Genomic DNA, 21922 nt, shown 5'->3' with positions numbered 1-21922 from the left:
GACTCTTTTTCACCTTCTAAATTTTTCAAATGTTATGGGCAGGGCTATAAATTATCTTCGTGACGTCAAGAGGTTTGGGTTTATGATTTCTGTCCCCCACTATATAAACACCATGTATCCTTATTCTGGCGGCACGGTGGACTACTGGTTAGAGCTCACAGTTCTGAGGACCGGGGTTCAATCCCCGGCCCCGCCTGTGTGGAGTTTGCATGTTCTCCCCGTGCCTGCGTGGGTTTTCTCCGGGCACTCCGGTTTCCTCCCACATCCAAAAAACATGCATGCTAGGTTAATTGACGACTCTAAAATTGCCTGTAGGTGTGCCCTGCGATTGGCTGGCAAACAGTTCAGGGTGTACCCCGCCTCCTGCCCGATGTTAGCTGGGATAGGCTCCAGCACGCCCGCGACCCTAGTGAGGAGAAGCGGCTCAGAAAATGGATGGATGGATGGGCATCCTTATTCCATGCAGTGGCCAACTGGCGGAATTGCCACTTCGTCATGCATAATGGACCCAGTTCTACCAGTATAGTGTGCAATTAGCTATCAAAGTATGCCCACAACTGGAAAAAATACAAAACTCAAGTGCAAAGTGTTTGGTGCTATTTGGGCTAACATGTCTCTGCCGTCTGGCCGCACACGCGTTGTGTTGTGAGGGAGCAGCGAACCGCACAGGATTCGCGGCCCCACGCCAGCGCCACAGCAGTTAGAGTTCACGGCGAAGGTCAGCCAGCCAATCGCATTGACGGAGGGACTCGTCAGCCACTCACATCGCGGGCAAGGAGGAGGGGGGGAGAAAAAAAAACATTGCATGCACCATGGATGATTACCCCCCACCCCCCTTCTTGTGCCCCGTCACGGCTAACAAGTCCCTCGTCCACTAACCGCCCGCTGAATTTCAACGGAAACAAAGGAGTGGAATGACTCTCTGAGGCCCGAAAAAGCATTTGCTGTGTATCGCTCCTCTCTTGCGCCACTTGCAGGCAATGAACAGCGAATCCGCAATAGAAGAAGTATTTGATTGACAGCTGGGATTTTCAGAGCACACAGCGACACACCCACAGCATCTGGAAGCTCAAAGAATGTCTCAATTCTTGACCATTGTGGAGCCTGATTTGACATACTTTGTGATTTTTTTAAATTTTATTTATTTATTTTTTTAAATTTTTTTTACTCCATTCATTCATCATTGTCCGGCTAGTTAAAATGACTCTTTTCTGTTGTGTGTCGAATTTACAAGACATTTTTGGGGCCTGTTTCAGGGTACTTTAACGTCATTACCAACCACTTCAATCAAGATTTAGTGCTTTACCTTTCACGAATCATGGCTCAATGAGGATAATTTCAAAAATCCTCACAGATATATCTGTGTTAAAACTTTTTTTTACCAACCCTCCTGATACATTTGTTTCTCAGTAAAAGCAATGATGTTCCTGGGTCAATTTGACCTGGTTTGTGTATCCAAAATGTCAGAAATGAACATCGCCCTCCCTTTATCTTTGTTTGCAAGTGTGTGAAATGCATCATTTTATAACATTTCCCTCGACACTTCATACGGAAAAAGTACTTTGAACATTTGACATGAAACACACCAGTAGGGTTAAGCATTCAAGTCATGGTTGTTCCATTAATTGCATTATACAGAGCTACACAGTTAACTCGTAGAGGACTTATGAGCACACTAATCTTCTTACATAAACCCACATCCCGCCTGTGACACACTTCTAATGATGCTAACCAACCTCCATTGTGTCCCTGCAGGGTAAGAACCGAGAGAAACAGCAGCAGAGGGGTAAGGAGAAAGAGAGGGAGGCCAAGGAGACAGAGTTCAGCCACAACAATGTGCATCTTTTTGCACTCTGCACTTTTTCCAGCTGCGCCACCTGCTCTCTGTGCGGCAAGACGCTGCAGAAAAAGCATAGCCTTCAGTGCATGAGTGAGTAACTTGGCAAGCGCATGATGCTTTTTACGCTTGTCTCTTGCACAACCACACCCGCACACACAGGTTGCTCAGCACAGATGCAAATGTGTGGCTTTTTATAATCACGCCACTGTTTGCGCACCTGCTCAAAAACAAGAGTTGCACAAGGGCCACAATATTAGGTACACCTACACAAGCTTGACAATTATTCAAGGGCAGTATCAAAAATGGCTCCCGCTCACTTGTCACCCTAATGAGGACAAGCGGTATATACACTGAATGTACAGATATACATATATATATATATATATATATATGTGTATATATGTGTGTGTGTATATATATATATATATATATATATATACACACACATATATATGTATATATATATACTCAGAACAATAGATCCAGAAAGCCCATGCAAGCACGGAGAGATCATGTAAACTCCAGACACGAAGGCCCGAACCAAGATTCGAACCCAGAACCTCAGAACTGCGAGGCGGTTGTGGTAACCAATAGAGCTATTTTAAAAGAGCTGTATATAATATTTTCTATACATCATTTAGACATAGATTATCTTAAATAATTCATAGGACAACCACAATAACAACAATATTGTGAAATTAATACATCTCTGACAATGTCAATCAAGACTGAACATGAGTAGCTTTGTAAAGTCAGAATTCAAGGAGTTTATACCACATAAAGCACAGTGAATACAAGGTAAATCATTGTGCCATATTATTTGGCATTTATCTTGGAACAGATGATTACAGATAATTCATCTCCTGTCACACTAAGGCTGTGCTTCATTTCCTGGAAAGAAAACAGTTACTGTTTTGTGTCTTTCCGCCCATATTTGAAAACAGTTTCCAAGAACATCATCTCCAAGGCTGCATCTGCATTTTGTTTCACTGCTTTGTGTTGCACAATGCTTCATTCTGTTTGGGCGGGTCATCTCATCCATCAACACCATCTTCTAACAGTTGTTGATGCAAAGCCTACAGCATGCATTCACTTTATGGTTCCACATAGTCTAGTTCTTCATATTTCTCTGGTTCGTTGGGTGAACTGAAGTAGGCGTGTGCACCGCACACTTCTTCACTGCTCTCATTTTATCCGCTGATAAGACCAGTTATTTCAAATGAAAGAAGTGTGCAATGGTGTATACATGCTCTGGTGAGAACTGTGGAACTATGATGTAAGGTTGTTTGGTTCTGTTGTTACTAGCAACCTAGATCAACACAATTGGTCAGATTCTCCTTTCTGGTACCTTCAGGTTTCTGTTTGTTGCTATGTAGAGTTCATAGGGTTCAACCATACCGTATCTCTTTCGAGGGCCAATTGCTTGCCACGGCCACTGAAACTGTTTGAACGACAGCTAATGCTATGAGGGACAGAGATTTTTCTAATATTTTAGTCTTGTGTAGCTAAATAAGGCAATGCCCGGTACACACATAGCATTTTTTTAACATCTTAACCAATTCTTAAATGATAGAGACACACACACAGTATGAGGAAAAAAAAAATCCGCATGCGCTTTTAGTGTGTGGTGTTGTAGTGTACTCAAGATGGCAAACACCGCACCAAGATTATTATAGTAAACGAAAACGAACCAAGTAACTCAAATAAAATTGACAGAAAAATTGTCAATAAAATAAGATAAAAATTAGAATGTTTTAAAAAAATGTTAACTAACTAAATCAACATTTTATGTTTGCAAAACTAACTACAACTAACTAGAATTGTGGCGAAAATGTCCTCTGTTTTCATCTTTGTCAATTAATTTCATACATGAGCTTTCAGCGTTGATTTTAAATGTATTTATTTCCAATTAATATATAGATACAGAACGGATATGGAATAAAGGTTGAATAGTCCTTTGGGAATTATAGTTCACTTACTATGTGTTGCCTAGAAGTGACGTCATCGGGCAACACCATCGTAATGACGGCTCGCCAGATCAGGCGCACGTTTTGCTGCAAAGCTAACTTTTTTATCCAAGCTGTTTCTCACGGAAATGGCTAGGACAGCTACTGACTAGGTAGCACCTTCACGGAACCCGCATGTCGATTATTCGTCTTTTGCGGAAAACACAGAGAAACTGACAACTGCCGATAGTCTCAAAATGCCGCTGTTTCCCGTCATCAAAGGCAGATATGAAAGCAAACAAGGAGATTGTTTCACTGACACAGCAGGTGATTGAACTACTGCAACAGGACATTTTCACAACATTACTTTAGCAACAGCAGGACAACATGAAAAGCATTGCCACACAATAATCATGGACTCAACAACAACAACAAAAACAGACAGACACATGCACTCTCACTGGAGATACAGGAGGTAAAACCAAGCTTACTTTCTATCTGTCTAACAGTCACAAATCTGGAATCCCATTTGAGAAGTTTGCAATTTAGCAACAAGGGAAGGAAAACTTGCAAAGAACAACTTTAATTTTTTTTTTTAAATATATATGTTAAACATATATGTGCCCTGCAAAGACTCTAAATTGCCCATAGGTGTGAATGTGAGTGCAAATGGTTGTTTGTTTATATGTGCCCTGCGATTGGCTGGCGACCAGTTCAGGGTGTACCCCGCCTCTCGCCCGAAGATAGCTGGGATAGGCTCCAGCACCCCCGCGACTCTTGTGAGGATAAAGCGGTATGGAAAATGGATGGATGGAAGTTAAACATACAAACACATTTTTAAATAAGCCATACTACGGCATGTGTCTTATGAATGGTTTTACGGTACGTTGTGATGCATCTAATCTAACCTTAGAAGCAGTATTATGTACTGCACTTATTGCACTTCAAATTCTGTGGACTGTTATACAGTACCCATATTTTATTTGTGGATGGTTGTTCATCTGTTAGTAAGTTAATACATTTTTAAATGGTATTTGTTGGAGTTTTTATTACACAATACCTATTGTGATTTTTTTTTATCTCACACTTGAGAAATACCCCGAATAAAAAATAAATAAAACTAATACTGAAACTAATAAAAACTAAACTAAAATAAAGCCTTTTTGAAAAAATAAAAACATAAAAACTCACAAACCTGTTCTAAAAACTAATCAAAACTTACTGAATTTGAAAAAGAAAAGTCAAAACAAAATAAAACTAACTATAATGGGAAATCCAAAGCTATTATAACCCTGCACTGCACACATACCGATCAGCTGGTATAGGCTACAGCTCACCTGCAACCCTAATGAGGACAAGCACTATACAAGTAGGAAAGGAAAAGATGGAAATGCTCTTGCTTTTTCAAGAATGTGAATTATTAGTAGTGATGAACCAAAATTTCAACCACCGAAATGTTTCGGACGAAAATAGCCCAAAATTCCATTTTTGGTTTCAGACCGAAAGACTTATTTCATGGTAATAAAAGTACAAAAATAACATGTCACATGTTGAAAACACTGATGACCGGCACGCGTGAGTGTGTACACCTCACAATAAATAATCATTTACTATTAACAAGCAATGCCCCTTTGAGCTTTGCTGGATATCCAGTTAAATTGACTGGGAGGTCAAAACAGCCTGCACCCACGGTTTGATAATGACATAGTTCCATCGTGAGATCATTCATTCATTCATTTTCTGTACCGCTTTATCCTCACTTGGTTCTCAACGCACTTGCGTACTGGAGCCTATCCCGGCTGACTCTGAGCGAGAGGCGCGGTACACCCTCAAACTGGTCGCCAGCCAATCGTAGGGCACATATAAACAAATAATCAACCATAAATGTGAAATAAGCATAAATGTTAAATAACACATGCATTCAACAAACTCTTGTTAACATAAAACACACATTAAGAACAAAGATGAACATCTTTTTTACTGTAATAACTCCAATTTGCATATCGCGATAAATTATGTGATCTGTGTTGCTTTTCCGTCATCATGCTAGCGGCTACGAGCCCAAACGGAGCATCCGTATTGTCGCCCAACCTCACTGCTTCCACTGTTCAGGGCCGGAATGCTTGTTCCATGCTATTTTGCGTTGTCCCAGCTACCAACGAGCTACAGCTAACGCAGCTAAATACGATGCCGAGCTGCGGAGGGGAACGTGTGCCTCGCCTCAATGACCGCATATAAACGACACTTTTAGATAAGGATCGTTATCATCATGATTCTACGTGTTTATAGAGGAAAATGCTGTAATATACGATGCTAGAGAGCTGTACAGGGATTGGAGACCGGAAACTCATTAGTACGTCACCTGTGCTATGTCACTTGAGAAAATTAACCTTTAATTTCAAAGTAAATTAACATAATAAATCTTTATAATATAAGATAACCCTTTCTCGTCCCACAATGGGCAATTTTTCATTATTTCAGCAGCAATAGTGGATACAGGAAATACAAAAATAGCATGCAAGAGAAGACGTTGCTGTTAATCCAATTACATAATATACTGCAATAACTATCCTGCAGTTATGTTCTTGACATCATTTTAAAAATATGGAAATTCAGCCAAATTGGTCTGGAAGGGAATTTCTATAGGTTGGCTCCTTTCTTGTCATATACGCAAAACAATGTATGTCGTCTAGTTTATTCGCGGGATTGAACTCGCTAGTTGCTTTTTTTTTTTTTTAAATAGTCACTAGAGGGGTCTCTAGAAGCCAATAATGTAACAACGGCCCATAACGTAATAAATTTGTCCATTTTTTAAATGTAATAGGCCCATTGTGTAATAACTGGCCAATAATGTAATAAAAGTCCTTAACCTATTATGTAATAACCTTTGGCCACATTATTGCCTGGTTATTATGCTCTTGGCCTGGTAAAAAAAAAAAAATATTTGCAAAGGTAATAACTGAGGCCATAACGTAATACCACTTTAGTTAACTTTTGATTTTTGGATATAACTGTGAAAATGCATAATCTCTCAGTCTGTCTCTCTCCATGTATTTGTCTATTTAACTTGATGGTTAGCATGATCTCGAGTCCTGTCTGCTGCTCCTTAGCCTTTCAAGCTATCTCCAAATGTGTCTAGGTCCAGGACTTTTATTACGTAGCGGCGTACGTATTACGTATTATTCTTTTATGGGCCTGTTTGTCTATAAGAAAAGCAACAGAACCCAGGCTCTGTGGGGCGACCGTCTGTCTCGAAGGGAGGAGAGAACAGTGGGCAAAACAACGGCCATGTCGACAACTTTAATAGTCTCACCATGAGACTGCCGGTCAGCTCGCAACAACATCGTCCTCGGCCTCCCCACCACAGATGAGTTGATAAATGTGAATGAGTACCTCCAAAACTATTGAAGCCACTATAAGGAAATTACATTCATTTAAAAAAAACAAAAAAATCTTCATGACAATTAAACTCAAATGAACCCATGCAATTGATGACTCACCCTGGCCCACTGTTAGATGTAATTGCAATTCCTTATTGGTTTTGCTTTTGGTGAGATTTGTAGAAAAACAAAGCCCGGTGTAGTGTCCCTTTAATTGGAGCCAAGTGGCGGTGTGGGGATTGAGTCTGTGGAATGCGCCGTTTGTATGCCACAGATTGTTCACACTACAGAGAGCGGCTAACTAAAGTGGAGCAAAACAACAACCGGGGAATACTTGATGCCATTCACATCAATGATGTGGTTATCCAACCGACCCGCTGTTGTTGTTTCGGGCGCAACCGACCGCACCGGACCGGAGTCTCGGTGTTATTAACGGTAAGAAGCGGCTCCTGTAGCGGGATCAGGTGGATCATTCCCGTTGTTTCCCTCAATGGACGTTTACAGGCACTCTAGTTGTTAGCTAGTCAATTAGCGTAGTGCTAACTACGGGCGACAAATCGCTTCCTTTGTGTCCTTATTGTGTTTGCATTAGGACGAACCAACGTGTAATGGTTCAATGTAAATTAGTTTGACTTTTCTTGACTGGGATGGCTAGCTAACGACTAGCCGCTTGTTGCTAGTGAACTAGCTGCCCAAAACCTCTACATGTTGGAAAGCAAATGTAATCGACTTTAAATAGCACTTATGCACCATGTTCGAACAAAAAACACAACCACAGTCAGGATGTTGCTTTTGGGAATGTAACCCGAAACGTTCTGTTGTGCTCGCATTCGCCAGATTTGTTAGCCGCTGTTGGTAGACTTGAGGCTCAACAGGTGATTGCTAAAAACGTTAGCTTGTCGTTTATTGTATTAAATCAGTGAGAGAGAGATTTGCTTAGGCGGAAGGTTAAAGTAATGTTTCCCCTCCTATATTGAGCCAAGGCGCACAGTTTATAAAACTCGAACAACTTGTCTGTCACTATACGTCGCTGTCATAGATGCACAAAGCTAGATTAGTTGAAGTAAGTAATAATTAGTAATACATTTTAGATTAATTAAGTGAAGTGATTTATTTTTCACACACATGATCTCTTATGACACACTGTGCGGCAGCAAATTGTTTGTGAATCCCAGAGTTTGCAGAATAAAAGTAACATTTACCTTATTTTCCGAATTCACATTCATTTTTAACTTGGAAGTCTTGTCTCCATCTTGCGTTGGTCCATGTTATGACAATTTTATTTTAGATTAAAAATGTAATTTTGGATTATACGACCACATAATCCTTGACGTTTTTTGGCGTGCCAAAATTCTTATCATTCCTCAGCCGAAACAGGTGATGCCCTTTTCTTCTTCCAGTGCCCCACTGGAATTAAATGGGGGGACAGCTCTTGGCTATTCTGCTGACTGGGCTTGCTGAGTGGGTCACATGGTTTTGATTGTGCTTGGCAGATCCATCAGAGCAGAACAGAACCTTCCCCAGACATCACACCTTGTTTAGCACAGCACTTCTTGCATGCATCGCTGCTCAGACTTCGAGTATGTTTGCCTTTGTGTGTTGTGACTCTCACAGAGTACTTCAGTGTAGATTTTTATTTGAAGTTGTTGTTGTTTTACTGTTTACCTATGTGTAGGTGATGACCTCCTGTGTCAGAACCACACATTTAGTGATGGTAGGTACTACACTCCATCTGAGGTCAACCATAGTCTGTTTACCATCGGGAAAAAATGGAAATTGAAATAATCTGTCCTGTTGTCTTTTGATGAAAATGTATTCTCACAACATCACAATATGGTACACAATATTTCTAAACAAAACTAAATACAGATACATGCACCTACAGCATTGCATCAATTTTATTTTTAATATAAAAATATTAAATCAGCAAACGTGTCGACTTTTTAAAGATTCAACATTAGAAACGACAGCAACCAAAATAAATTTTTATGCATGCCAGATCCTAAAAGGTGTCACACCAAACCCTACGATGACAGTCTCCTCTCTTATTGGTCACAAGAATGTGAACAGCAAGAAGTTTTGCGGTATGAATTTGTGAATAAAGGATCCGTAAACCATTTAAACATAGTATATATTTTATTGCAGAAACAATTTAAACAAAACAAAACATCCATTTCGAGCAGTGATTCTCAAAGTGTGGTCCTACAAGTACCACTAATGTTAAGCAGGGTCTCTCTAGTGGTACACCAAGAATCATTGAATTAAATGATAAACCCTTTTTGTTGTTGTTGGAAATAGTCACTCATTTTGAATTTCATGCCTGCAACACATTCCAAAAAGGCTGATACATGGGCATGTTTATAGAAACATGACACACACCATTTTTTGTGGAATTTTAATTAATCTTAATTGAATCATTATGTAAGTACAGTTTTTCTTCCTTTCCCTATATTTAAGCGCTGTGTTAATATTTGACTTATGCTTAATGTTACAATGGCTTACAATAATGATTACAGGAATAATTGTTTTTTAAATTTTCATTTTCGCTGCCTCTTTTTTGATGAACACTTAGGCCTACTATGTTACTGTATTTATGATTTATAGTAATTGTAGTGGTATTTGGAGAGCTAGGTACTGTATTTTTTGAGGTGGTACCTGGCGTCAAAAGTTGAGTAACCACTGCTTGAGAGGTTCCACTGTATCCCTGCTGGCGTGAACTCCTCTCTTACATTTATTTCATTCAATAAAAGTCAAACCAAAAGAGTTTACTTGACCAAGCAAAAGAAAGCAGAATATTTCAAGTGTCCTGTTCATCATGCAAATGTTGCCTTGGAAGAACCCATAGTAGTGCTGAGCCCACTATTGCCAGGAAAGATAACACGTCGATGCAACACACTCACTCTGTCTATTTGTAAAACAATGTAATATGACAGAAGTGTTTTTATTTAGTTAAGCTTGTGCTTTTAAGGTCTTTAATAACAGCAGATTTTTTTAATTGAAGTGGAACAAATTGCTCAAACATTCATGCGACTTTGTTGTCATAACATTACAAATGTATTCTTTTTTTCGTAATTTCATATATAATTTCACTGATTCTCCATGTGGATACACTAGTCGGTCATATGACTTAGTTTTTAAAATTTTGCTCTTAGCCCGCTCAGTTTCCTGCGTGGGGCATCTTTCAGCATGCACTTGCCAGACTTGGAGGTGGTCTGTGTGCTGCTAAGAGTTGTGATATCAGTAAACAGAAAAACACCCTGTCCTTGCTTATCTTTGGCTAATATTTTACCTCTACCAAGCAGAATTTGTGTGAATCAGTGTGTATCATTGCCTCCGTTTTCTGAAAGAATTTGGCTTGCGTTAGGGCTCTTCACAGATGAATCTGAATTGAATGTGTCAATATTTAGTGTAGATCTGCTTACCTGGAAAGGTCTTTTTTATTTTTTATATTTATTTATTTGTTTTAACACTGGTCTTTGATAGTATTGCCCCTGACTAGCCTCATTGGTGATCAGTGTGTTTGAGCTTTGTTGAAGATTAAGACTTTTCTGCTGGGCTTAAAGCCTTCTGGTGTTTCTTTTTTATTTTTTTTTAAATTTTACTTATTTATTTATTTAATTACTCCTCAGTTGGAGTAGGAATAAGAATTACCTCAAGATCTGGCTACTCTGCCTCTGTTGGATTACTGCTCAAATCCTCCTAGGCAGGTAAAAAGAAAATCCTCCAATGTTTGAAAATGATCCAATGCAGTACAGTCTAAATTGCGTTGCTCATATCAGGCTTGTTGTTTCTGTTGAACTACAGTAATGATATATAGTTTGGGCTGTCATGAAGCGTGCCAGTTCAGTAATACTGGACCAAATTTGAAAACAAGGGTCATGACTCTGCTGTTGAGGCTTATTCAGAAGCCACTTTCTGTTGACTTTTCATTTAACTTGGCCAGAAACTGTTCATAAATTACTAGAAGAGTTGACAGGACTTCAGTAGCTTAATTTTGAAAAATTAGAGGGATTTGGTGTGATCTGAAACAAAAAATGTAAATAAAAATAGTCCAATAGGTGCTGGTGTCAATGCATGATCTTGAATTCTTGATCTACTGTGAGTTCTGTTTTGTCTTCATTGTGGCACACAGAAGAGAAATGAGCTACACACTGTACAGTAGCTTTTGGGATGAACTCTTAGTGAAAGTTGCTCGTATTACATTGTGTTGTTGAGAGGAGTACTGCCTTTGACACAACAATGCAAACACATTTAAACAATGTAACTTCTCAGGTGTCTCTAGTGTGTGTTCCTAGAATGAATTAAACAGGTCCGTTGTGGACAGTGTTTACAGTATTTCTATTTTTACCTTCACCAGTGAGTCTGTGTTTTCAGCTTTGGTTTATTTGTCTGACTTGTGTACCACTTCCTGTCTGCACTATTTGACATGCCAACCTTAATTTTAATGAAAACTAAGTATATATTATTGAAGAAATCCAGATTACATTGCATCTGCAGAGTTGCCAAATGTTACGGAACATATTTTATTATGGAAATCACTGAACGTTGACTCGTTACGAACGTAACACTGATTGGTAATAAAAATAAATAATCCAGCATCTTACTACCAGACTTTACACCGATTTAATCGGACTTATCGGTATCGGCCGATAATTAGCATTTTTTGCTGATCAGCTTTAATGTCATAATTCGCTGATCCGATTAATGACGTCATTGATCGGCGCCGCAAAAGACATCTACTCCGCGTCGCTATCATTCACGGTATATTTGAATCCAAAAGCTAGTTTATTTTTAGCCTTGTCGCGTGTCTTTTGGCATAGTCCTGTAAATATCTGATGGCCAATAAAGTTATTAAAAAATAAAAACAAATAAAAAACATGTTGGCGGTGTGAAACAGACAACACATAATGCCCGGATCAGACTACAAGACAAATTTGCTCTTTCACGATTGCACTATGTCAGACTACTGCAATAAAATCTTGTATTCCGATACCACCGCATCCCGTTTTTTTACGATCATTGGGCTTTATCTTGTCAACTCAAATGCGACCGGATACACTTGTTAGCGTGGCGACGAAAACAGTGACTCGCGCAGACTATATTATGAGGACAAAATGGGGAAAAACGTGTGTTGGTGGTCACCGGTGCTTAGGACAGGAGAGGACGTTTGTTTTAAGGCTTGCTTGAGGTATGTTCACGTACTTTTAATACGATACGGCTCGCAAGCATTTAACAAAAACGTTATGTAGCCTAGCAAGCTACTGCTAGCACGAACGGTTGGACGTTAAGCATGCCGCCGTTCTGTCGAATCATGCTCTAAAGTTTCGGTGTGGGTGAAGTCATTTAATTAAAAATAAAGTAATTTAATTACTGTAAGTTAGCACCCATTATTTCTGTCATGTAATGTTGGTTTGACCTGAATGATTAGAATACACGATCTGACTAGAGCAGTGATTTCCAACGTTTATGGAGGCAAGGACCATATTTTACAATTGAAAAATCTCACGGCACACCAACAAACAAAAATGTCACAAAAAGTGGATACATTAATTACTGTATTTACTTCCTGGCATCAAATAGAAGACCATTCAATTGGCACTGGCATAAATGGAGGAAGATACAAAATAGAGGAACAAAGAAACATTATAAATTGTAAATATAATTTTTTTAGCAATTAAGTACACAAGTATATACAGTAAATGAACAGGTCATTTAAATAGACACATTCCTCCATCTTGTGATCGGTTATCGTTTTTTTAAACTCTGTGATCGGACCCAAAAATCCTGATCGGGTAAAGCCTACTTGCTAGGTGACGTCAGCCTTGCAGCGTGTTAAATCAGCTGACAGTCTGGACTCCAAAGTTGAAAGCTCCCACTGTAAAAAAATCATTGTATTCATTGGAAATATTATTTGAGATAAATATTCTAAGCCCTTCAATGAGCCCGTCCTTACCCTCCATAACCGATTTATGACTGTGCACTTCGGTATGAATAAATAACCCACAATGCATTGCGCGTTAAACACGCTGGTAAAACTGTATTCTTAATATGTAAATAAAAAAGTAACAACAATCCAGTACGATTTTTACTAAATAAAAATAATAAAATAGTGTAGCGATAGTGAAATCGTGCATTTCTTTGTACTTTTATGGTACTGCACCGTCACTTTGCTTTGTGTAATAAACAATCACTTGCCAATCGCTTTCTTCTATTTGTTGAAAAAGAGAGTGGTCTTTGCTAAATGTTTCTGCACAGCTGTACTGTTCTTTGTTTGAATCACCAGCAACAAATTAGTACTTGGTACATTAATGATGCAAAAGTAAGTATTCTTGGTTTGAAGAAGTAACTATAGTGGAATTACTTTCCCGGGAAAAGGAACACGTTACTTTGCTTGTTACTCAAAATGGCGGTATTTTTGAGTAATTTTTTCACACGTTACCGGCATCACTGGTGTTAACGTGCTTCCTGGGCCTATGCATTACGTCAAACCCGTGACTGGTGGCCTGTCCAGGGGGTACCCCACCACTCGCCCGAAGTCCGCTGGGATAGGCTTTGGTTAACCATGACTCTAGTGATGATAAGTGCTATACAAAGAGGATGGATGGCTCGTTCAGACTTTTCAACACTCCACATACAATGGACCTACCTCTCAAAAGAGAAGCTTCTCTGGTTTTGGGTTTTGTGTGTGTGTGTGTGTGTGTGTGTGCGTGCGCGCGTGTGACCATGTGACCAGGCTTTACCTGGCTGGGTTGGAATCGCAGGTTGTGTCGTAATGACTGAATTTGTTTGACATATGCTGCCTGAGAATTTGTAGCCAAGTAGCGAGCTTCCATGTTCTTGTTGAATCTTTTGTTTTATTTTCAGTTCCTATTAAACTCTGAAATAGGATACTTTTACTCTAATGTGAATGGTTAAATTCATTTAGAAAAACAAACCGCACTCATCTCAGTTAAGGGTTTAAATTTTATATATGGCCAAAATTTAAACAAAAGCATTTTTAGTATATGTGAACTTTCCACGTTACATTCCACTTAAATATAAATATTGAATAACATCAGGTTTCATTCAAAAACAGTACTACATTGGACCACCACATATTTATTTTATTTCATTTTTTTCGGGGGTAGTGGTTTGTGGAAAACGCTTATTGGAGGTAAATCCCTGCTTATTCAAGAAGTTTTTGGATTTTTTTGAATGTTTTCTTTTCTCAGATTCAGTTATAATGGGCATCAATTTTTCGCAGATTTTCACTATTCGCGGTTGCGCCCGGTCCTGATCCCCCTTGATAATGAGGGTCCACTGTATACGAAGTATTGACTCTCGGATACTGTTTTTCAGATTGTGCTGTGAATGTTCACAGGAGCTGCAAGTCTCTGCTGGGTGAGTGCACCAGCACCAAGAACAAGGTAAACACTCCATTGGAATGTGGAAAAACAATGCACACAGTGGAGTGGAGTTCCCCCAACTATCTAATTTACTTTTTTTTACACTGCTCACAGTCACCAGGCACAACTTGGCTAGGGTGCTTTGTGTTAAAAAGTCCAAAGATGGTCACAGTCACGTAAAATTTTGTATGGTCTTTGCACAGAAAGTTTTGTGTGCTTTCATTTCCTGTAAAAAAAACTAAAAACAAAACAGGCAATTACAGTAATCATTTTAGTTAACTCAAAAGTGATTGATGAAATGGCCTTGAAATTTTTTTTGTATTTTTTATTCCCACACAGAGAGATTCTTTATCAAGGACAGGCCCATCTGGATCCCCTATTCTTGGTAAGTTTAATTCTAATAATTTATATATTTCAATCTCGAGGAATTTTTCTTTTGGAACAACCTATCCACATCAATAAGAACTGTGACCACCGTGGCAAGGAAAAAAACCTTGAACCGAATCAAGGTAATGTGGCCGTCTGCCTCGACCTAATGGATTAAGGAAGAGTCGTCCATCGTGCCGCCATTTAATATGCAGCGACTGAAATAAGTATTTAACACGTAACCATTTTTCTCACTAAATATATTTCCAAATGTGCTATTGACCTGAAAATTTCACCAGATGTTGGGAACAACCCAAGTAATCCATACATACAAAGAAAGTAGAACAAATGAGCTCAGAAATTAAGTTATGTGTAATAATGTGAAATAACATAGGGAAAAAGTATTGAACACTTCAACTGGTATTTATTTAATACGTTGTACAAAAGCCTTTGTTTGCAATGACAGCTTCTAGATGCCTCCTGTAAGGAGAAACTCGTCCCATGCAATGGTGTGATTGGTGTGATTTTGGCCCATTCCTCCACACAAGCACTTGAGTTTCATTTCTTTCCATAGATTTTCAATAGGATTCAAGTCAGGTGATTGGCTGGGCCATTCTAGCAGCTTTATTTTTTTTCTTCTTTGAAACCAATTGAGCGTTTCCTTGGCAGTATGTTTTGGATCAATATCCTGCTGAAATGTCCACCCTCGTTTCATTTTCATCATAGATGGCAGCAGATTTTTGTCAAGAATATCTCTGTAGATTTGCCAATTCATCCTTCCTTCAATAGTGTGAAGTTTACCAGTACCATTTGCGGAAAAGCAGCTCCACACCATGTTCCCACCTGCGAACTTCACTGTTGGTATGGTGTTTTTTGGGTTATGTGCAGTGCTATTTCTCCTCCAAGCGTGGTGTGCATTATGGCATCCAAAGAGTTCAATTTCGATCTCATCAGACCAGAATATATTTTCCCAGTATTTAACTGGCTTGTCCAAATGTTGTTCAGCAAACTTTAAATGAGCTTTGACATGCTTTTTTTTTTTTTTAGCAATGGGGTCTTGCGTGAAGAGCGTGCATACAGGCCATGCCGGGGGAGTGCATTTCTCACTGTTTTCCTTGTGACAACAGTACCTGCTAATTCCAGGTCTTTTTGAAGCTCTCCACGGGTGGTCCTTGGCTCTTGGACAACTCTTCTGATTATTCTTTGGACTCCTCTGTCAGAAATCTTGTGAGGAGCACCTGATCGAGGCAAATTTATGGTAGTATGATTGGCTTTCCACTTACGTATTATGGCCCCAACCGTGCTCACTGGAACCTTCAAAATCTTAGATAGGCGCCTGTAACCAATGCCATCGTTATGTTTTGCGACTTTTGGTTTGCGATGGTCTTGAGACAGCTCTTTGCTCTTACCCATCATAAGATATATCTTGACTTACACCTTGGCAATAAGACCTTTTTATAGACCCTCAATTAGGACTGAACCAGCTGATACTCATTTGCACTGACAAGGGGCTGGATTGCTGTTTGATTATTGATAGATTTTAGGTGTTGGCTTGGCATTCCAGGCCTTTTTGCACCTCCCTTTCTTCTTGTGTTCAATACTTTTTCACTGTGTCATTTCACATTATTACACACAACTTAATTTCTGATCTCATTTGTTCTACTTTCTTTGTATGTATGGATTAATTGGGTTGTTCCCAACATCTTGTGAAATTTTCAGGTCAATAGCACCTTTGGAAATATAATTAGTGAGAAAAACGGGTACGTCTTAAATACTTATTTCAGCCGCTGTAGTTTACACATCTTGGTGATGAAAAGTGTCACTCGTGTCACTCTCCACTTTAGCTCTATACTCGGCTGACACTGACAACAGTGCTACTGCTACTGGCAAGAGCATCATTATACAGTATTAAAGTTAGATCGATAAGTCAATATTCAACTGTGATTGAAGGTTTTTCTTTTTACAATCCAATATTAAAATAAAGATTTATTCTTCATTCATCATAACATTTAGGCCCGCCCTACAGGAAAGTGTCATTTGTTGGCTATATCCAATGTTGTGTTGGTCATACTATAGAATAATTTATTTCTTGTGTTTAAGGCATAATGCTGTAGATAAACTTCCTCCCGAAAAATTGAATGTTAAATCGCAATGGCAATATTTGTTTAAAAGAAACAAACAAACGAATAAAAAACTCGCAATTAAGAGTATTTTCATATATCGTTCAACCGTACTCCTGATTGATGACTAGGTTGTTTTAATTGGGGCCACATTGTTAAAGCTTATCGGCTTCCCAGTGCCGAGAACTGGCTAAGTGTGGCTAAAGGTTTAGCCACATAAACATGTGATTTTTGTGGCTAACGACACACAGGTGTGGCAAGGAAATTTTTATTTTTTTTTCTGTCATCCATCGCTCCCACACCGCTCGCAACTTCACTTTGAAAGCCCTGTGTACAGCGATGTCCAGCGGTTGGAGTTCCTTGATGCATGGATGGCAAGCTCCGAGTTATTGCACTCAGTCTAATGTTGACTGTAGACATGCTTCCCGGCTGTTCTTTGCTCATTAATCCATTGCTCGAGTTGGTCTTCCAACTCGGGCCACCTCGCCGTGTTTCCGCGTTTTGTTTTTCTTTTTTTTCCCCGCGGAAACTCGGCTTCGTCTTCTTGACTTGGCGAAGCTCGTTTTCCTGCTTCCTCCACTTGCGAACCATGGATTGGTTGATCTTGAATTCTCTCGCGGCTGTTCGATTCCCATGTTTCTCCGCGTAACTAATAGCTTGCAGTTTAAACTGTGCTTCGTAAGCGTGTCTCTTCGTAGGTGCCATTTTCGGGGGTCCTTAGCCAAACCGATGCACATAGTAGAATTATATACCTACTGGGGGTGTGTCTTTAGCGTCCTCTGTCACGCGCATCCTTTCCCCTTTACGTCCGCATGCTGTCCTCAGTCACGTCCGCCTTCCTCTATATAAGCAGCGTGTCGGCAAGAAATGCTCCCAGTCAGTCAAGCGGAGCGCTCATTAAAGTCACACAACAACATTTACAGATTTTGGAACTCGGTGCACACATAAGGCGCGCCGCATTATAAGGCGCCCCATCCATTTTGGAGAAAATTTAAGACTTTTAAGTGCGCCTTACGGTCGTGAAAATACGGTACATTCATGGCTAAACACGTGCCAGTGCTTTTAGCCATGACTGTATTGTCATTCATAGTCGTCTAAAAAAATCCTCTCATTATTCTGGAATTGAGCAAATAGAAAGAATTTTGGTAATCCTAATGGACTGAAAACAGGAAAAGTTTAGTTTCATGTCAAAGTCAGGAAAGAAGTGTCTTTTTACACAGTCAATGACAGTATCTGCTGCGCCTGCTTTGTGCACTTTGGCCTCTTGGAGGCAGTGTGATGCGATGCATGTTATATTTCCTGTCTGTATGTGTTACTATGGCGTTTGTGTGTGAATATTTGTTATTGGAAGGTAAATCCCTCCAGTGACCAAATGATAATACTAGCTAGCCCTTCAATAGGATTTTCCATTGACAATTAGTGTTGATCTGGCGATTTCTATAATGTGTGTCGTGTATTTAGATATAAAATGAGGGTAATCAATTTTGTTGTGTGCTTAGTTTTACAATAAACTCCCAACGGGGCAGTTAATAAACATCTTAAAGCAAGCTGAGGGAGGGCAGATTAACATGGTACACGCTGCAAAGTACGAGCTGTTCTATGTGGCTAGCGGCGTTCGCTTCAGCTCCCTCTTTAGGCTAACCCTAATGTATGCCCGTTTGCCCAGTCAGGCGGTGCTGGTCGCAGTTTCTCTTTACATCATCACAACAGCCTGTCTTGGACGTTTCGGTGAGAAAAGAATATTAGACCGACACGGAAAGTGCAGTTTTTGGCCATTTTCGGCAGGCAAAAATTTTCATTGATTTAGAAATTTGTACTAGCCCAAGCAGGCCAGTGTCTACGTGTAAGTGGCCACCATTACAGTCGGACACTGATAAATCACTAATCACCGCCTCCATGACAGCGAATAAATTACTCATTTAGATAAGTATCGATATCATCACAATTCACAAAGAACGGACGGAGAATAAGACGGGGATGCTAGTATTTGCTCAGCTATCACATGAAGTCGCAAAACACCAAAATAAATGATTGGGTTATACAGTACACTTGTCACATAGGTCTGGCTGTAACTGCGTTATAGCGGAAATTAGCCAAGTTTGAAGAGCAAAATAGCTGGCAAATTAGTACGTTTATAAAGGAAATTACTCTAATATACAACGGTAGACAGCCATAACAGGGACCAGAACCGGAAATGAATTATTACGTCACCGCAGTACGTCACTTGAGAAAATGGGCCTATAAATTTAAAAGTACAATAATATAATAAATATTTATAAAATATCCTTTATTAGTCCCACAATGGGGAAATTTGAATAATTTTGTGGATACAGGAAATACGAAAGGAGCATGCAAGAGAAGACATTTGGCTGCAAATGCATCCACCATTTCAAGGTTGATGCAGTAAATACATTAAAATAACAAATATTGAAGCCATAATTAATTAACAATTACCATTATAGCGTAATGATTGTGTTGTGAAATTGAACAGTATGCAGAATTTTGTTTATCCTATTACATGAAATACTGCAATAACTGTCCCAAAGTAATGTTCTTCACATAATTTTAAAGGTATGGAAATACAGACAATTTGTTCTGGAAGTGTATTTCTATAGGTTGGCAATTCTCATAGTAATCTCCATCAGTGTTTCGGCTTTCGGCTGTGGGTCCGTCACTTTCGGTTTTGGCCAAGAATTTTAATTTTGTTGCATCACTGCTATATAACTATAAGGCATGTAGATCGTTAACTTAAAAAGCTTACCATAGTGTCAGATCAATCTACTTGTTTTTGTCTTCTTTGCTGGTTATCTTAGACTTTCTGTTCTTCCTCCACCTTTCTCACCACTCTTATTTGTGTTTTGCCCCCAGCACTAAAAGACCGCCACAGAGAGCAGGAACAGTCAGGCACAGCCTCATCACAGACCCCGAATGGCCATGCAATTTTTCTCGGCCCCCCCGGCATGACCATCATTCCTCGGGGACCAAGTAACCATCTTATTGCAACACATAACATCACCTCTCCTGGAGCTTCTGCTTTATACCTCGGCCACAGTCTGCGCCACCACAGCAGCTCAGGGTCAGTCCTTCAGCTTGTATTCCCCTTGCTAAACTGCAAGATTTGCTTTATTAACTACTCAAAAGTTTTTAAAAGCATATGTATTTTCTATGAGACCTTTCAGTAAAGATGAGCTGGATATTGTATGCATAGCTGGCAGGATAAGGAGATTAAATTATGAATTGGAGCATGCATGATTTTATCAAGGGGCAGAGAAAAAAACTATTTCTCTTTAGGTATGTATTTAACCAGTGGATTTATGTTTTATTTTTACCCCAGGTCTCTCCCTGGGGAGATGGATGAAACCGACACTCTTCGCTTCAAGCGCTGCACTGAAGACACCATTTCCCTCGTTCCCTCCACTACTGAGTCTATCATAGTAGAGGGTAAGTTGGTTTCATTGGTGACATTTTTTTTAGTTTGTGGAATTGTTTTGTTGCACATCCACCTTTTTCAAAGCTGAATATTTTTGGTTTGTTTATTTCAGTCTAATGGTATTATCTCAAATCTAGGGAGGAGTGTGTTTTCCTGAAATCAAGGGTGACCTCATACTGTCTCTCATTAAGTTGGACTGTGTGGGAGAGAGACAAGTAGGCACTATTTCCTGCTGTTAGACCCAGCTGTTTGTTTGTAATTAGTGCTGTGAGATATATCGAGAAGCTCGATTCGATCGATATTTTATTAATGCTCAATATAGCAAAAGGGGATGATCGATTTTATTTTCTATACTTTTCGGTACTCTGCGAGCCTTCCGCCAACATGGAGGAGAAGAGGTTAGCGAGTAGCAACCCACAAATAGTCCCACAAAAGGGCACGTCTATCATTTGGAAACCACGGTAGTCTGCAAAACGTGTATAAAAGATGTTACGACGAAGACGGGCATATCCATTACAAAATCACCTGAAAATGAAGCACGTTATCGAATGCGATGCATGTATCACGTTAGAGATCCGCGACTCCGTGCCGCTCCTGTAATGTAAACAAAGCAACACCATGGATCAATTGTGGTGTCAGTTGAACCGCTTGTGTTTTTGCGTTCTCTCCGTTTACAGGGCAGGAAGATAACAAGATAGTAGTTTGCCTTTCACCGACGAGATAAAGTGTTCACGGGGTTTGTTTACATTAGCATTGCTGATCAGGTTTATTTCGGTCCGAAACCGCGACGTAATTGCGGTGCGTCACTACTTTTTTTTATCAGTGTGTTGTTAAAAATAAATAGTGCAATTTAGAAATAAGTGAAAACACACTACTTTAAAGGACTAAAACACAAGGTGGCGGCGCATGCATACGTAGCGGCTGCTCTCTGTCCCAAACAAACGGTGTTTTTGTGTTTTTCGTCTTATAAATCAGTGTTTTAGACCGTCTTCGTCATGTCTACATGTTCCAAGACTCAGATACAGTCGCAAGCTTCTGCTCGACATTGGCAGAACTACTTTCAAGGAGTTAAATTCAACTCTCGCTGAGGAGCTATGGAACTGCGGGTTGCTGTGGGTGCCTTCAACAGCTGTTACCCCCACTCCTGCGTCGCGCCCTGAGTGGAGACGCCACGAACGGCGGAGGAAGCAGAGAAATGAGGCAAGCGCGGAGGTATCTGAGCTAGGCTAGCGGCTTAATCACACAAGCCGAATATTCCCTCCATCGTGTTAGCCAAAGTACGCTCTCTGGACAACAAGATGGATTACATTCGACTGCTCCGCTCTACCCGTAAGACTGTGGGAGAGTGCTGTGTTTGTGGAAACATGGCTTAACAGCTGCGTTCCAGACAGCGCCATTCAGGTCGACCGGCTAGCATGCTACTGAGTGGACAGAACTCTCGCGGGAGGCAAGACC

General features: G+C 39.8%; 1 protein-coding gene across 6 annotated transcripts in view; it reads left to right on the top strand.

The window, feature by feature from the left end:
• Nucleotides 1-21922, top strand: part of arhgef18b (rho/rac guanine nucleotide exchange factor (GEF) 18b) — a 120290-nt gene that overhangs the window by 21420 nt on the left and 76948 nt on the right. For 5 of the 6 annotated variants that reach the window (XM_061780644.1, XM_061780640.1, XM_061780641.1 and 2 more), the window contains 5 exons: nt 1756-1930; nt 14505-14572; nt 14891-14936; nt 19906-20113; nt 20372-20478. In XM_061780644.1, coding sequence (XP_061636628.1) covers nt 1756-1930; nt 14505-14572; nt 14891-14936; nt 19906-20113; nt 20372-20478 — 604 coding nt within the window. The remainder of the gene's footprint in view (nt 1-1755; nt 1931-14504; nt 14573-14890; nt 14937-19905; nt 20114-20371; nt 20479-21922) is intronic. The other variant, XM_061780643.1, reaches the window with a different exon arrangement.

Source organism: Phyllopteryx taeniolatus, chromosome 7 (assembly GCF_024500385.1).
Source record: "Phyllopteryx taeniolatus isolate TA_2022b chromosome 7, UOR_Ptae_1.2, whole genome shotgun sequence".
Lineage (NCBI taxonomy): Eukaryota > Metazoa > Chordata > Actinopteri > Syngnathiformes > Syngnathidae > Phyllopteryx > Phyllopteryx taeniolatus.
This window is presented reverse-complemented; position numbering and strand designations above follow the sequence as displayed.